Below are 18,470 nucleotides of genomic sequence, written 5' to 3' on the forward strand. Positions count from 1 at the left end.
TCGAGCACATTTTTTTAGATAGCAAGTAAACTAGAAGTCATGAGAGAGAAGTCACTACTAGAACAGAAACCTGACCAAAGACAAGTGGAAGGAGTAGTGCACATACAGTACACACAACTAGGGTAACAATCACCAGAACTACTGAACATAAACTGTCTTGTAAGATTTCCTTAACCACTGTCTCATCTAGGTTTGCTCAGAGACAGCTGTAAATGATCAGTGTCTGGGCATCTCACGCAGATTTATGTTGATGCATCAAAGATTCTTCTTAAGCAGGTTAATATCATCTTTTCTCAGTATATAGCTCCATATGTCAGACACCATCAAACATGAACAACTCCACTTATTGTCATCCTGAGCCTTTTCACAGTTCATAGTTTTGTCACTGACATCATCCATTTTAACACAGTAACAGCTTAAATATCCTTTTGTCATTAATTACAATGTCATATAGATACAACAGTCCCTTCTTTAGCTTGCTCACTAGCCATTGGTCTTCTCTCTCCTTTAGGCCATATCACAGACTATCACTATCATTGTGAACTTAAATGCACTGGACTGCCGGCATCAGTGGACTGGACTCACATTTATTTGCCATGCTAGCAGCATAGTTCTAAGGATGGCAAGGTCAGTCCACCACTTTGATCCAGACTGCAATAAAAATACATCAACAACCATACTCTTGAATAACCAGACATCCATGTTGCCCAGAAGATTAATCCCAATTTGCTAATTAGCAAATGTTAGCATGCTAACACCTTAAACTAAGATGGTAAACATAACATCTACTCAACATCAGCATGTTACGATTGTCACCATTGTGCCTATTAAATTGAATTAATGGTGCTCACTGAGGAAGTAAAGCATTACGTTTTCTAGCGTGAGGGTTTGTTTCAGCATTGTGTGGCCCACTGACTGCACATGCCTCGCCCGCATGTTCCTGCTAGGCCCATGCACTTAGATGGTTAGATAGATGATGTCATGCACATAAAAAAAAAACAACTTTTCTGGGCTCTGGACACATTTTACAAACATAAAACCTTTATGAATTAAAACTTCATAATACCAAGGTGGAGGACTATGAGGAAAATGGTTTTTGGACCACAGGGGAGGCAAAACCGCTGATGGCCACAAATTGTGGGACAAATTGGCAGCGAGGCAGAGAGGCTGTGCCGTATCAAGCTCTTTACTACAGCCATGATTTTAACTCAAAGTACCACTGTGCCTCCATGCAGCCTCACAGAGCTGCTGGCGTGGCGCTTGTTACTTCTTGTACTGAATTCCACAATTCAGGACACAAGGTGAGAGATAGTGAAGCTGCCGAAAACATCTCTAATATTAAATGTGTAACTACTACTACAGTTTTTTTTTGCTGATGGTTTGTATGATTTCTATGGATGTAACAAAAAACTTTATAAAACACTGTACAAAGTGCTTTATGGACATATAGAACTAATAAAATCAGACAATAAAAGAGCAGCAATAAAATCTTATGACAAACAGAAAAATTGTGCTCACAATATGTGCTTCATGCTCTTCATGTGTTTTTTGTGTTCATTTGTTAGAAGTTGTCTTGGCCCTGCATGAAGAACAGTATCCTGTACACCCATGTCATTGCAGTGCAGTAAGCTTTGAACTTTCATCACAAGCCTTTAGCCAATATGACAAGTAAAATAAGGCCCAGGTTTAAAATAACCAGCGTTCAGTGTTTATTCAAGATACATTTTCAGGAACTAATTTAAAAGAAATGTGAAACAGTGCTCCCCAAATTCACCAGCTGTCCTGAACTGGATGGGCACAGGAAGGGGCCAGTAGAGTTCCTTTCAACAACTATCTTGGGCCCAATCTCCCTGTGCAAATGAGCAAAGCTTTGGGGATTTCTGGCTTTGCATTCCATAATGCTGCAGAGACTGAGCGCCTCACAAAGCCTGACTGCAGCAAATTCCACACAATGGAACTCCACTTTCCCTCCCTGACTCACTAACACTGTCACTCAGTCAGACCAGGCCACTGTTGTGGGGCAGTGCACGAGGTGAGGGGTAAACAACCTTAAGACATGTAGACAGAGGGAGGTGGCTGGCTGCTGACCACCATTCAGAGCTCAAGTAGGGGGCCACAGAAATGTGTCTGCTTTTCACAGCCGTTATCAGGTCTACAGCCTGGTGACAGCGTGACGACAACCCCCACTGAACGGACTCACCGGCCGTCCTGCACCCACAAACACCAGTGTCCACTCATGATCTGGACATTCACTCCATTCAATACTGCCGTTCACTCAGCACACACAGCTACTGAACTGACATCTATCCGCACAGTTTCAAATTGTTGTTTACAATAACTGTGCTTAAGAACGTCAAGTATCACAATACATTAAAAACCAACTGAATTACTGCATACAGATTAAATAAACATGATGAACACCAAAAGACAGACACAAGCCACTTCATACAGTGGTGCATTAACAGACTGACACTATTAGCAGCTGTGCAGACACATGCTGTACATACATGTGTACATTAAGGCTCCAGTGTTGAAACATGACATAATTCCACACTCAAGCAGCATAAAAACAAGACTAGAGCTGCAACTAATCATCATTTTCATGATTGATTATTGTGCAGATTATTTTCTCAATTAATCATGTCAACTATAAAACATCAGAAAATGTCCATGATATTTTCCACAAGTCCTTGGTGACATTATCAAATATCTTGTTTTGTCTGTCCACCAGTACAAACCCAACAACATTCACTTTACAATGATATCAAAAGTAGCAAATGCTCACATTGGAGGGGCTGGAACTAGACAAGAGTTGGCATTTCTGTTTCAAAAAATGACTTCAATGAATTACTGATTATCAAAAGAGTTGCCTGGCAACCAATGAATTGACTAATCATTGAGGCAATAATATATTCAAAAATAATGACAAGCAAACAGCTAAAATGTCCAAACCACAGGTACACTGACCTGTGAAATGAAGTTACACTGGCAGATTCTGACACTGTGTGTCATACAAAGAGCTGCTGAGGTAATACCACCCATAATCCAGCACAAAAAGTAAAACAACTGATATATATATGATGTTGGAAGAATAGCGCTAATGTTAAAGTAATCATTTCCCCAACGCCACCAAATCCCTGAGAAGATATGCAGCAGTGTCATTACAGAGAGGAAATGTAATTTACTATCATGCCTCAAACAGAAAGTCCTTTGAGAAAACAGCTGAAAAACAAATGTAGGCCAGAAAGAACCAAAAAAAAAAAAAATCTGGGGAAAAAAAGTCAATGTTCCTTGCTCCAAGTGTCATGTAGAAAAGCTCTTGGCACAGAGCCCATGTGCAGTAGTACCTCTGAGCCAAGACTTTTGATTCTCTACTGCAGTGTGGCTCAGAGCAATGAGAAAGAGATGTTTTCAAGAAGTTGAAGACACATTCATTGTTCCAAAGTTATCTGAACAGTGTGTGTTAATCCTACACATGCATATAGACGTCTACACACTGACTGAATTGTTATGGTTACAAACACACAACACTCAGAGGTTTCCCAGCCTGCGGAAGTCTAAGGTGAGTCACCCACATGCTTTTTGATCACCTGGGCTAAAGGAGGGAAAAGGTCTTTGTTGCTGTTCATGTCAACCTCAAAAATCCAACAGACACAATAAAGATAAGTGACACCTCTGTGTGTTTTGTAGTTCCACTCCTGTTAAACCCTAAGGATGTCCCTAATGCTACGGTATTATAAATAGATCTCAGAGGGTTTTACACAACTACATTAAAGATATCAATCATGCCAGCAAGAATATATCTGTAAAAAATATACCAGTAAATAAAAATATAACAAAATCAGATGACTTTTCTAACAGATAACCTTTCTGATCATCTGACACTCCTATAATATGATTGTTTTACATTCCTAAGAAATCCCTGTTTAGGAGTATGGCATCCTGCCAGGTGATAGGAGGAATGCAGTGTCTATACTGACACATTACTTAGCTCCATGTGAAGTGTCTCTACAGCAAGAAAAAGTCCAAAAGACACAAATATTCTTAGGATTTAGAATTTGTAGACTCTTTAACATACAACCTCTCTGTTAGGGGACATACTGAATCCACTCTGACTGCCGTGTTATGAGGCTTAATTTGATCAGCCGCTGCATGCAGACCTCAAACTGCAACCTCACTGTAAGACATTCTTCACAACAGTGCCGGGGTCAACTCAAGTTTGGTATAGCGGTGTTTTGTCACCGCGGAGGACCGGTGATTTGCTGAACATTTTATACAATGGAAAAGAGGGAAGGCTTGAGTAGGAGCTGCTGTGTTCATGTCCTGACATGACAGCGGAGCAGGGAGGAAAGGCGACAAGTGGCTGCCGCTTCAAAGCTCACCAGCATGAAAGCTTGTGGGGAAAACCGCAGCATGCCCTCCTGCTCTGATCAACCCTCTAACAGATTTAGACACATCCTACAGACGACCTAAACAATCCTTTCATTGCTGTGGTGAAAGATGGACTTTCATCTTTCCTTTGGGGGTATCTGGGCAGGGCTGCACCCTGGGCTCCCTTCAAGGCTGTGGGCTGACCCCAGATGTTGGGAGGACAAGGCTAATTGTGAGTATGCTGCAGTGGCTGGTGTGGTTCAGGCTGGCTGAGTTGCCCCTTTGTCCCCCCTGCTTACAGGCTGAATGAAGCTATTTATAGGTCCATGCATTATAGACTGAAATGCACAACAAGATTGCAGCCGCCAATTACAGACAAAGGGTGCCACATATTTGGGAGATTGGACTGATCTGGAGCTTTTTGTTCCTTCATTGTGGCTCTGAGAGACTGTCGCCAGCTGCATCAAAAAAGGAAACTGTTTAGCTGGGTGACCATAGCAGAGTGCTCCTGACATCCAGGACTCACTCACAAGTGTGTGTCAAGTAAGAAGTATTTCCTTCCTTTCATCTCAGAAGGAAAGTCAAACATGGAGACACAAAAACAGTCCAAACACAACGATACCTTTTCTGACGTAAGTGAGGGAAGCAACTCAAGAAACTGCTCCACATCATGACTCTATCACACTAAAGATCCATTGTAAAAAGCAAGCCTGCTGGTTGAGACTGACCTCGAGCAAGAATCTTCTCTGGAAAAACATGATAACACACCCAGTGAAGAGTGAAGAGTGTGCTTAAGATCAGATCTATTTGGACTATAACTTTGCATTTTGTTTAAAGTCATTAAAGCGTGTCTTCATTAGGGAGATGTGTGCTGTGTTGCTCATACAAACTCTCTCATGCAGGGACCTATTGAAGAGCCTAACCCTCCTCCACATTGCTTGCGGCTCACTTCACCAGCTGTGTGACCCTAAAAACCCTGTTCATTAACCTCTACAGCCAACAGCTGAACTCTTCGGCAGGTGTCTTAACTTGGTGAAAACGTCCTGAGACACTGTAACAACCTCTTTACTACCACAAGACCTATTTTATCAACTAGCCTTTGTTTTCATTCCAACTTCAACCAGTGGCTGAAAGTCCAAAAAAGTTGGTTTTAACAGACTGATTTATTAACGCCAATAATATCAACAAATATGAGTTTAGCAGAGGCTTGAAACGTGGAGAGAGGCACAGTGCTTTGAGCATTAATTGCATTCCCGTCTGGTGTGCCCACAGGGTGAGTTCCCGTTAGATTTAAGGAAAAAGCTACTTACAGAATGGTAGTCTGAGGAGAGACTGCTGGTACGGTTTCCAGGTTTAGATGCATACATCTCACGGTGGTTCGGAAGCATAAACAGCGACTCGGACAACAAAGTACAAACTGTGGTCCGCTAGCAAGTAATAACAAAGCCACCGCGAGTAGACACGGAGGAAAGAGGTGGCCAGCCCGCAGCGCCATTGCTAGCAGTGAGCCGAGCAGAGCACAGACCGCCAGCTGCTCCTCACACTGACTGAGAGGCAGCGCGACTGGGACAGAGGCGCGCGCGCGCACGCACGCACGCACACAGAGAGAGACTTACTGTACATTCAGAACAATTATCTTTAAATACACTGGTTTAAATAAATGTTATAGTGTTTGAAGAGTTCTCACTTATTTTACATTTTTTTTAACTGCAAGTCAGCTCTATTTTCTATTTTAAATTACTTTTTAATTATCGGTTTATGCATTTCTAACAAGAAAACCACAATTCTTCTGTTTATGTAGGCTACATTATTTTGTTGTTTTTTATTTCAGACATGCTGTGGCAATGTAAAGATGTGTTTCTCATGCCAATAAAGCCTCTTTGAATTGAATTGAAGTGAGACAAACACACACACACACACACACACACACACACACACACACACACACACACACAGCGACAGAGAGAGAGAGAGAGAGAGAGAGAGAGAGAGAGAGAGAGAGAGAGAGAGAGAGAGAGAGAGAGAGAGCGTTACAGAGAAGGGATTGAAGCTGGTAGAAGAACTGTATCATTATTATTGAACTTTAGCATTTAGTCAGACCGCAATTAGCAATTTATTTGACCTCAGCTGTTCCTAAATGTCATTTATAACACTCACTGTAGCTAATTTAAAAATAAATATATTGTATAACGTCCCCAGAGCCCATAATTTGGTAGTTTATTAGCAATTTTGTTATAATCCCAAAATGTGTCACAGTGTTACACAAGCGCTGCTGGGAGACGTTAAATCCCAAAATGTCCTCCTTAGTTTGACATTTGAGTCGATATGAACCTTTTTAACAGCAGATATTTTGACTTGTAGCAATCACAGGTAGCAGTGGCTAAACAGCATTTAGGGTCCATACAATGGTGAAAGAATTGTATTCCCTCATTTATGTAAAACACCACAATGTAAGAAAGCCTATTCCATCACAAGGAAAAGCATCAATAAGCTTACTTAAGTGAAAGTACAAAAGTATCACCAGCAAAATTTCAAGTAAAATTTCAACTTCAAGTTCCTTATGCTATCATATACTTGTACCTGTGAGTTTTATGTGAATATTGTTTTTTAATGTGTAAGCAGCACTAATGTTGGAGATGGTCGAGGTGGAGCTAACTTTAACTAGCCTGCACTATACTGTTGCGCAGTTTAAAATTGTTAGCTTATACAATGTGACGCATTAAGATAATCTTATGTTATGAACGCAAATCAGTAGTTCTGTAAAAGTGGAGTAAAAAGTATTAACCTTTGGAATGTAGTGAAGTAGAAGTACGTAGGCAAGCATGAAATGAAAATATTAAAGTAAAGTAGTCCCACATGTAGGCCTACTCGAGTTCTGTTACAATTCACCAGTAAAGGTAGGCTGTGCTGGTGAGCTGGCATACACAATACCAAAGTCCACCAACTGGCATACATGGAATGCAATCATTGTTAATGTTATTTATTAGACCTGCGCTCGTCCTGACATGTTGAAATGTTGGCCTTGAAAACAGCCTTCAGGAGGTGGATCTTAAAATAGCTCAATATGACGAAAATGAACTAAGGAATGCAAAGAAAGCTCACATATTCAGTCAGTTTGGAAGGCCAAAAGCACATATTATTATGATTAATATTAGTATTATTTTAGCTTGGCTTCACTGTAACTGTTTAATAAATATTTAGGTTTTTATGGTATGACTGTAAAAATAAGATAACCCTACCGTTCTCTCCACGAGCACTGTAGGTTATGCTCATTCTAACTGGCGGGCTAATTAGCATTTTGATTCATCACAGGTGTGTATAATTACTGTGCCTTCAGCATGTTGTCCAACTGGTGCACCAATCAGAAACGACAACCAGAACTACCTATTTTAATAAGCAGTAACGTTTACATGAAGTCATGGAGTCATTTACCTGCAACATTAATATTACACGCCGCAGCCTTCCTTTATTATTACTTTGGATTTGCTGACATCTGCTGGTAAATGTAGGAATAACACTCAGTATCAGTATGTAAAATACAATGTAAACTTTACAGGCCTGACACAACTAAGATTCATTTTTCAGAATCACAAAACATAATGCCACTATTAGAAAAAGTCACATTTTGTGCTTTTAAAAATGTGTTATTTAAATACCAATATCAGATAAACATGTTTATACCTGGAACCTTCAGTTTGACTAATATAAAGGAAGTTTCCACATCATACTTATTTAAATTGAATGCTGGACCATGATTGGCTCCAAACTAGTTATGATGTCATAAATCCTGCTTGTAGGTACACACCTTAAACTCAGTTTTTTGATGAGCACAGAGAAACTTTCTCCATTCAGCAGATGAATGTAAAAATAGTCTTCTTGTGTCAAACTCTGGATGGAGTACAATACTTGTCTACTCCAGGCAGAGTTATCAGATGTAGCCCCAGAGGTTCATGTGAAACAATGTATGTGCCTTGCTTGTTCATGCTGCTTTGTGAGCTGTAGCCTGAGAGGAAGACAGGAAACATGACAATCCCAGATCACATTCATATATTACAAAAGGAATTTTTAAACGTTGACAGCTCAGATGAAGAATTTCTTTCTGTTCTCAGTGTATTGTGAAACACCATCTCTCCAGTGTGTTCACACTTCAGATTCATTCCTTAATTTCTCCCTGACTGGGACGGTTTTGATGTTGACTAGCTAACTAGCTGTTCATGATGAGGAACTGAAACATGACACCTTCATGCCACTGTAAAAAAATGTTCCCTCTAATTTTGTTATTGTGTCAGTCTGTGGATGTCAGAGCTGTGGCTATTTGTCAGGGCAAGCCAGAGTGCAGGTAACAGACTGACGACACCGACGCATGTTCACCTCAGCAAAATAAAAAAATGAGAGATGAAAAGGGCCAAAAGGGCAAGGCCAATAAAAGATGGCACCCACCTGTTGACATTTAGATATGGATCTTAATGCTGTGCTGATAGATCTTTTAGCTAGTGGTTGGAGACACTGGCTACACTTCAAACTTTTTAAAACATCTTTAAAAGTGGAACAATGCCAGTCCAGACGCTGGGAGAAGATAAGGAATATGTACAAGATGTTCTGGACCCTGGTAAAGTAAAGGAATCCAAATGTGAGTGCACTCTCTAGCGATCTGTACTGTATGCACAGAGAGAATAATGAACTAGATTTTACCTTAGAAAAGTCAGTCTGAAGACTCTTCCTGATTAAATACATGGAATCTTTGATTGTCGTCCCCAGTTGGAGACCTTTGATGCATGTCATACCCCTCTGTTTCCCCTCGTCCCCTGTCTGCCCCTACACTGTCAAGTGTCCAATAAAGACAAAATTGCCAAAATATTAAATAATACAAGACCCAAGGCCCTGTAGACCTTTCAAAGATATAGAGAGAGTGCTTAACAAGAGGTTTCCCTATAATAATTAAAGATCCCCTCCAGACATGCATTAAGACATATAAAATACTCTGCTTGGAACAATAATGTGTGTGAGATATAGTTTTTCCACACTAATTAATTACCACTTTATTCATTAAGAATCCCAGAATCTATGAATATGCAAATATTGTTTGTCATAAAATTAACTGCTGGACATAAGATGTCTCCTACTTCACTTTAAAGTCCATTCTCAGTGTTTGTGCACTGGAGGCTTCGAGTGTCCACATCACACTTGTGTAAGTTGAATATTGGACCATGATTGGCTTCCAAAGTAGTCGTGATGTCACAAATGCTCATAGGCACAACCATCATCAGTAAACTAAAAGAAAACCTAAACTAGGCCCGTGTCTAGGGGCAGCTAGCACATGCTACTTGCAGTAGGTCTGCACCTGAACTGGACTAACTTCAAAATGACCCAGAGGAGCTTGTATCCTTGCTTTTTTATGTAGGAAACCCCTCCTCCCCAGACAAACCAAAGTTAGATTACAATCATTTGAGTAATCTAAATAACCTTTCTATTTAAAACAACATGGACAAGGTCTACATGTTATTCTAAGAGTCTTACTATAGGAAACATTGACAAACATATTGTTTGGGTTACATTAAAAGACTAATCCCCAAAACAATTAATAATCCCCCTGTGTACTCCAACCCACCTGGTAAAGTCTGGGTTCCCCCCACTATAAAGCCCTGTGGAGCCTCCCACTTCCTGTTTGGCAGTTCAGGTTCCTGCAGGTAATGTGAAGTGGAGCACACAGAGCCCCACAAACACCTTGACTAACACCTGACTACAATGCAAATGAGAATGGTGCAATGGTAAATTAGCCTGACTACACGCTCAGAGCAAACTCTACAGTGCCAGCTCAAAGGAATAAAATAAAGAATTTGACAATATAATGTGTGTTTGGCCAGTGTGCAGCCTGCTCTCTAGAGGGCACAGGCTGGTACTGTGACAATACAGACCATTTTAAATTAAACTTTGTCTGTGTACTGTAATTTAACAGGTTTTATTCATGCAACCCAAGTGTAAAAATTGATACAAGTACTACACTGTCTACCCTTAGCGGATCCGAACACCTGCAAAAACTGTTAAAGCTGAGAGTCAGCTCATTAACCTCAAAGTCAATGTTTCAGTCTCAATCCAGTGTAGAATCAAAACAATAAAAAATGCATCACTGCACTAATACTTACAGACTGCTGTGGTAAATGAGCACTTCACTGGTTTTATAAGGGGAGTTATTGGGAAGACTGTTCAGCCTGTGAAAACAGTCTTCTGTGGCTTTGTGAGCAGCTGACATTACTGGAGTAAACTCAGCTTAAAGAATATTTACAACTTCTTAAAGTCTGAGTCAGAAAACAGGGGTGTGCAGTTTGAAAGACATGGGTCACTGTGTCTAACAAAAGACTATTGAGGTGAGCTATTGAGTTTGCATTATGGGTAGTGTAGGATGCTGCGTAACTGTTAGTACCGCTAACAGAACTCTTTTAAAATGTACTGGAATTGGAAGGATGAAGAGATGGGAAGGAAAGATCAATATGGAACAGGGCCTTGTAGCCCTCTTTAATTGCTCTATTGTGAAGAGGAGCATCTTGACTAAATCACAAATTGAAATGGCTGCATCTTCATCTTAATTAAAGAGCTGGTCACACAAAGGTATTTCAGTAAAAAAGTGTGTAAAGTTGTAGTTTACTTAAATCGTTTTTCACTTTTCCTATTGAGATTATCAGCGACAAAAGGATCATTTGTGGACCAAGTAGGAGGCGGCATTAAGATACAAATCAGTTAAGTTTGGAGAACACACAGCATACATGTGGTGGATTTGTGTACTGCATAGTTTGGGTTTGCTGACATCTGCTGGTGGAGAGTTTACTGCAACAATTTTAAAATTATGAACATACTGTAGATTCTGGAGAATCATTATACAAAACAAGTCCAAAGAAGTCATTTTACAGGCCTCTGGCAACACATTTTTTTCTTTATTCAGAGTAAGATGTGTCAACATCCAGCATGACAAAAATTGTACAAAGTTCACAATTTATAAATGAAATATCACAGCAACTTGTGATCTCACACATTTATAGCAAAATTAAAATGTCAACAAATCCATGCTGTGTAGTACAAAAATAAATCAAACTTCAGTTTCACAGAGAGCACAATAGTTTATACAAAATCCTGTCTTTGTTAATGGTCACTGAAATCAATCTCAAAATTAAATGGCTCAAATAAAATAATAAACTCTGATGAATTCACAATAATTTATATGAAAAGTCAGCATTCTAAATATGTGACAACCCTTTTGTGTTCCCTATAGATAGTCACAGATAACTCTTTTCAGATTTGTTATTTATGTACCAACATCAGATGAGCAGCTGGTTTGTGCTTTATAATCCCTTTTCCATTTTTACTGATAATGAGAATTAATTCAAAAACTGGTACTAGCTATTACTCTACTGAAGCATTACTATATTGGCAAAAAGCTGCAGACACGATGCTGTGGAAAAAGGCGTATGCAGTCATGGATGATGGGTAGTAGAGTCCTGAAAGAGGACAGTAAAGTACAATAGATGAGATTCAATCAGGTGAATGACAAGCACCTTTTGCATTAGCTCTCAAAAAGGCAAATTCTGAACATGACCGCTAACAACTAGAACAACAGAATGGAGGGGTGCATACAGTCAGGCATATGGGCGTGATGCTGGATTGTATCACCCCTCGAAGGTCTCGTTTCACCAGGCCTTCGTTTTCTTCTGCTTTTTTTAAAACCTTGAATTGATTGACTACTTAATCCTTTGTACAGTGATTAGATATAAAGTGCTGCTGGGGGATAACTTCATCTTCCTAAAACATAGCAAAAATGAAAGAACATTGTTAATGTTTTTACACTTGATAATAGCCTACAATATAACTGCTATGGTTATAATCATCCTCTTCTCTGATTTCAAGTCCCTGTTCTTCCTCTTTCAGTGGTACTAAATCCACACCTACAGTGGCTCCAAGCAGTTGGTTGCTCCAATCGTGTGCCAAAGAGGTCACCTGGAAAATTGCACGCCGCCGTACGTAAGGATAATATCTTCAAGGACAAGTGCAAATAGTCTACTGGCACATAAGTGGGGACAGTGACCCTGTAAGTCCTGCTGTCATACTCTATAAATACTCTTTACAAAACCCTCTGAAACCCTCCTCTCAGGCTCTCGGGTACTGCTTTTATTTTCTGTAAGAACATCAAAACATGGAAACGAAGGTGTCCCTGTGCAAAATCGTACAGAAAAAAAGTGGAACTCATATACTTTCACTTCTAAAACTCAATGTCCAGGTTCCCTCCTCTTTTTTAAAAAGACTTTTTGTATTAAAAGATTTGTATAAAAATCAATATTTTACATAGGCTATATTAAAAAGATTCATGTTACCCCGCTATGCTTATAAACAAGAAATTGCATATACCCAACCTTTTTTTTTTCCTTTGCAGATTGCATCCCGTACCTATTATAAACAAATGATTTAGTTATTATATTGCTGAGACGTTTCTTGATCCTAGCAACACAAGTCTCGAAATTGAGCAGATTTGATACTAGAAAGGCTAGAATGTGGTCTCTATAGGTCATTGTCTTTACACATCATTTCTATTTGAGATTATTTAAGGATGAGCATGTGAATGCATGCACCGCACAGATGTGTTCCTCTAGGAATTAATTGGCTCTCCTAGATAATGGGACTTCCACCATCGGGTTTCCGTGTAATGATGTTTACAATATAACTGTTCATACATACATTCATACATACGTCAGGTCAGTTTCCTCTCCAGGTTCATTTACAGCACCAATTAAAAATGCCCCCACATACAGCTACACATCATTTTTTTTTTCGTCAAAACAAAACACAAACGTTTCTCAAGCATTGTCAGAAAATAAAGCGATTCGCAAACCAGTTCTTGCTCTTGAACAATCTACACGCAAGAAGAAGAAGAAGAAGAAGGAGAAAAAAACATCTAAAATCATTGAGTCCAAAATCACCCAGTGAGGAGAAAAATAAGTAGCTTCCTCCTTGCTTGTGGTTTTTTCATTTTTATTTCACTGTCCAGTTCAGCTTTTTTCATCTAAAATGCTTTGTTGTCAAGCAATAAAAAGAACTCTCGTTCCGTTATCATTAGCTTACTGTTCAGAAATATACACTAAAAATGTGCATACATGAGCAGCTAGAAACATTACATGACACTATGTCAGCTCATATGAAAACGTACAAAATGTGAATGTCCTCAAAAACTATTTTGCGGTTTACTCTTTTATGTTCTTCCTCAAAGCAAGACCCAAAAAGAAAGGAAAGAAAGAAATTATCTCAAGGTCTCTCTAAGCATAATACCTCTTTTTTTGAAAGAACGGAATTTAGAATATATAACACTATATAAGTTACTGCACCGAACCGAGGAGACCAAACCATCACTGCCTTTTTGTCTGTGGATTTTGATACACCACCCACACCTGATGGGGGAACAAAAATCTCCCTTTGCTCAATGGTTACACTTGGATCCCTTGAACAGCTTGCTTGATATTTTCCAACAGGGCTTTGTTTTCTGGGCTCTGGTACTGGTCTTGGTTTGTGTACATATCCGTTAGAGTGGTCACGTAGGCGTCAAAGTTCTGCTCGCTTATTGGCTCCTGCAGGACCAAAGACACAACATGTAGGCGATTAGAGGAAAACAGAGGTAACATAAAAACATAACATCTTCTCGTCTGAAATTACATCCAATTCAGTTAATTTTTCTGGGTTAGGTGTCTCACCAAAACATTATTTGCTGTTAAAAATGCAGCTTTGTCTACAAGCCAGTGTATCAATTCAAAGTTACAAATAAACAAAACTACTTTCACAATGACGCTACACTGTTACTCATTCTACTCCATTTCATGCTCACTGATCTCTACTATTATAAAACACAATGAGAACAAACAACAGGAGCACATGCATAGTGTATGTGGTTAATGGCAAAGGAGAAAGACATGAGTAAAGGAAAATGTATGGAAGCAAAGAAAGGCCATTACAATCTGAATCGCATATGTTTCTTAATGCTGAATTGTGAAGTGTAACCATTACTGAGTATTTAATATTGAAATCCTGATATCACTGAAATATAGTTCTGAGATATTTGTGGTTTCAATCTCCCTCTTTGAAATTCCCAGAAGGTAATTTCAAGTTCTGCAATTTCCAAAACCTTGATTTTTTTTTCCGTTCACAAATTCAGGCAATTCAAGCAAGCAGGGTTTCCAATCACTCATATGAACTTCTCTTTCTTGGATCAGGAGACTGACAGAATGTAACCTGATGGGTTCTGACAGCTGGTTCCATGTAGGATGAGGATTGGTTTAGCTCCGACGATAACACATCTCTTATTGAACCTTTTATGTCTCCTTGTGCTTTTTAAATAGCAAAGATCAATGGAAAACATATACTGAAGACAAAGATTGTGAGTGAAAGGACACATCAGTCTGTTAACACCAGTGTGTGACCACTGGTGGACTGTGTGTTTTTTTTTGTTTCACAAAGTGGAGACTCTTCTCTAGAGAAATGATCAGCTGATGACCTCACGTCAATTTAAAAATATTCAAGTTAAACTTGGATTCATATAATATCAGCATTTTAATCTGATCAGCTTCATAGTTCTGTTCATTAAATCTGTCAGATTCATATAATAATCATCTCATTTTCAGGTTGTGAATATTAATTAGGCTGCTAATAAAAACTGTTGTGTTTCTGCTTCTAAGCCAACAAGAGGTGGTTACACATCTTTGAGTATTTTAGCCTTTTTACTAGCAAATGTGGAAGGTAAACCTGATAAGATTGGATAAGGGATTTGGTAAATACAGTTGATTCTGGATTTGAATTTCATAAAATGCAGATGAATCCCGTCCCTAGACAGGACAGAAGTCTGATTGATTCCATCACACACAAATGATTATCCTAGCTAACCCAAGTGTAAAGTTTGGATTTTATATCTTTAATTTTAGCGTCTGAATTTCACCAGTAAAATTTGAACAAATTCATATTTTGACTTTTTGACTAATTTTTAGATCTGAAAATGAAAAGTTGAGTCTGATCAAGTTAAAACTATATTTTGAATATTGGGCACTTATCTTTTATCTGAGGAGCAAACAAACAAATAAAAAACAAAACTTAATATCAAATTTTAGTATAATTTGACATTGCTGACTAGACTTTCAGAAATATCAAAGAGGGAATTCAAACCACATAACATCAAAGAGATGAAATATTTCAGTGTTATAAATTCAGCAGTATTTAAAATTGAAACATCAGGTATTCAGTAGTAGTTAAGTTTCACTATTAGGTGATTCATTTCTTATAAGATTAAAATCCTTTTGGCCTTTATTTGCCTCCATAAGAGTGACAACATCATAGAGGAGTACAAGATTTAAATAGTGAAATGCAATAGTGAAACTGAGTAAAGCTTGAGCAAAAGTCATTGTCTTACTTGCTGGTGCAACTGTAAGCAGCTGTTATTCCTTAAAGGAGGCTCTTTGTGTGCCAGTGGTTTCTATAGAAGAAAAGGAGCCAACACATTTCTGTTAGCTTACTTTGAGAAACATACATTGTTATTCTCAAGTTTAAACACTAGGCGGCTGTATTTCAAATACAGTCACATACAGATGCTCTTAAATTAACTGTAGAAGTAGAAAGTGGACATGAAAAGACATACAAGACATTAAGACAGACACAGAGCCAGGCCCACTCATTACTGTAAAACTCATAACTGCCTCAACTCATTTTACTGCAGTGTCACTGATGTTTTTTTTTTATTTTTTTAAATATCTGGACAACTGCTGTAATATAAAAGGAGGATATGAGTATAAAATGGCTTGCCACTTAGATCTTAGATACAGATGCTTAACTGACTTTTAATTCATTCCTTTGTCAATGAATGTTAAATGATCCATTATGCAAGACTACAAGGAATGACACTGTGAAGGAAAGACTAAATGAAACAAGAATAAATGTGAAACAAGACTAAATAGTGTATCATTGATATAAAACTCTTAGCTATGTAAAGTAATACTTTATGCTTTATCTTCAATAGCAAACAAGGAAGAATGAAAAGATTAAGGTGTGTGAAGCACATGGATAATTTGTCAGTGATTATTTTACTAAAAACACTGTCAGGTTCTCGTTGATAAAAAAAAACACGAACATTCAGACTCACAATGACAATGAGACATCAGTCTGTTTTGATAATTCAACCACTTTGTAATCTTTACAGCCATTACAATTACAAGAAAGTGTTTAACCATCATACCTCTTTAAAGCACAGACAAAACCTCAATATATACTGTACTGTGTACACTTTTTGTTCATCTAATGGAGATCAGTTGAATGTAGCAATAATTTCACTTCTTGGAGTTGCTACCACTGTAAAAACTATATGTCCAATCAAGCCTCGTCTCACAACTCCCCCTCAATGTTTGGAAAGACAAGCAATGCTCCACACTGTAGACTAAGCATGCACAATATGCTGTGGCTAAATACACAAATAAATCACTAAGCTGCTAGAATGCTATGGTTAGCTATATTCTACAACTTGCCGGCTTGCCGTTCCTGGAGGCCCTTACCATATGAGGGAGCTGGACATTAGCTAAACTGTTAATCAGTGACTGGCTGAGGTTGGCCAGCTCATGCAGGAGAGATTCATTTTGCTGTTCAATCACCTTGTTTTCCTCCTCTATGGACTTCAGGTTGGACTCCATTGTTGTGATCTGAGGAGAGCAGGCGAGGAGGACAGGATATTTACAGTACAGCTTTGTACTTACAGGCAGGTACATACCACTGCTGAGTCAGACATGCATAAACACAGACCAATGAATGTAGCAGACAAGAAGCAGCTTACCTGTGTTCTGAGTTTGATCATGTCTGCTTCCACTTGTGAATTTGATTCACTTAAATCTTTGATTTCTTCATCCAGCTGTTTGATCTCCTCTTCATGCTCCAGTCCTACAGAGGAAGAACTAACACGTTACTACAAGGCCTCAGTTATAAATTAGATTAACAGCCTTTATGTTCGACTGGAGTAATTAAAAATGACATAATAAAACTCCGTAGCTAACTAAGAATTTCGGTGGACATTGTGAGTCCCTGTCTTCACCTCTACAATAGAACTGAGGCAGGTCATTTTAGCTGATTAAGACTCAACAATCCCACAGACAAATTACATTATGATCCTGTCACGTCCCTTTATGAACCGCAGAAATTCACTGCAGTCCAGGGTGAAGTGTTAGTAAAACAGATGGAGCGCACAACCACAAACTAGCTCAAATATTCCACGTTTGATTACTGCCGACTACACCCAGCCCTGTTCCTCCAGATTGGAGCCACTCTTCTCATTATTTACACCATACCCCTGAAAGGCAGTTTATTTCCAATTTAGGCCTTTACTCAGACGCTGATCGCTACACACACACCCTCCTGATTGGCTTATTATCTGAAATTGGAACTCTGTTCAGTAAATCATTCCACATCCATGTTACTGATTGGCTGTATTGTGTGGGTGAGTGGTGGTTGTAGTTACCGTTGCTGGCACATTGCTGCTTTATTGTTAGCATTTCCACTCCGGAGAGCCTGGCTTTCCTCATGGCCGAGGTGGCGCGTGGACACCCCGACAGACTGGAGAAAGCAACGAGAAGTATGTCTCAGTATATTCTGGTTCACACACACGCAGGCATGCATGCACGCACACACAAGGAGCCTACATGGTCCACAAACATACAGTGTTTCATTTAAAGCAATGTTAAGAAACATTCCATCATTGTCAGGGGTAAAGGGGTACTCCTGGATTTAACACTATGCTTAAATGAAGTTGGAGGACACACAAGAGAGAGATTAAAACATTGATGCAGCAGAGGTCGAGATATCCTGACTTTTAGTCCAGTATGGTTCAAAAACACTGGATCCTACTGATCCCATAAAACAACCAATAGCACAATTTTGCTGGACCTTCCCAGACTGGTAAAATACCATATACAGTCCATGTCCCACATGTACCCCCATGTTTACTCATACTCTTCTGCAATGTATAAAATTGATGGAATACCACTTTAAAGCTAAAATGCATCATGAACCATTGCTCTCCATCTTCTCTTGTAAGTTCCAAA

At 39.0% G+C, this 18,470-nt stretch overlaps 2 protein-coding genes across 4 annotated transcripts in view; both read right to left on the bottom strand.

The window, feature by feature from the left end:
* Positions 1-7,711, bottom strand: part of LOC137200409 (peroxidasin) — a 56,826-nt gene extending 49,115 nt beyond the window's left edge. For 2 of the 3 annotated variants that reach the window (XM_067615201.1, XM_067615200.1), the window contains exon 1: positions 5,682-5,906. In XM_067615201.1, coding sequence (XP_067471302.1) covers positions 5,682-5,866 — 185 coding nt within the window. In that variant the 5' untranslated portion in view covers positions 5,867-5,906. Of the gene's footprint in view, positions 1-5,681; positions 5,907-7,610 lie in introns of those variants that run through there. The other variant, XM_067615202.1, reaches the window with a different exon arrangement.
* A 3,573-nt stretch (positions 7,712-11,284) lies between these two features.
* LOC137199911 (myelin transcription factor 1-like protein) overlaps positions 11,285-18,470 on the bottom strand; it is a 120,549-nt gene continuing 113,363 nt past the window's right edge. Inside the window, exons 19-23 of the mRNA XM_067614522.1 lie at positions 17,888-17,982; positions 17,210-17,313; positions 16,935-17,078; positions 15,803-15,865; positions 11,285-13,976 (exon numbers count right to left, since the gene is read on the bottom strand). Coding sequence (XP_067470623.1) covers positions 13,836-13,976; positions 15,803-15,865; positions 16,935-17,078; positions 17,210-17,313; positions 17,888-17,982 — 547 coding nt within the window. The 3' untranslated portion in view covers positions 11,285-13,835. The remainder of the gene's footprint in view (positions 13,977-15,802; positions 15,866-16,934; positions 17,079-17,209; positions 17,314-17,887; positions 17,983-18,470) is intronic.

Source organism: Thunnus thynnus, chromosome 16 (assembly GCF_963924715.1).
Source record: "Thunnus thynnus chromosome 16, fThuThy2.1, whole genome shotgun sequence".
NCBI classification, from domain to species: Eukaryota; Metazoa; Chordata; class Actinopteri; order Scombriformes; family Scombridae; genus Thunnus; species Thunnus thynnus.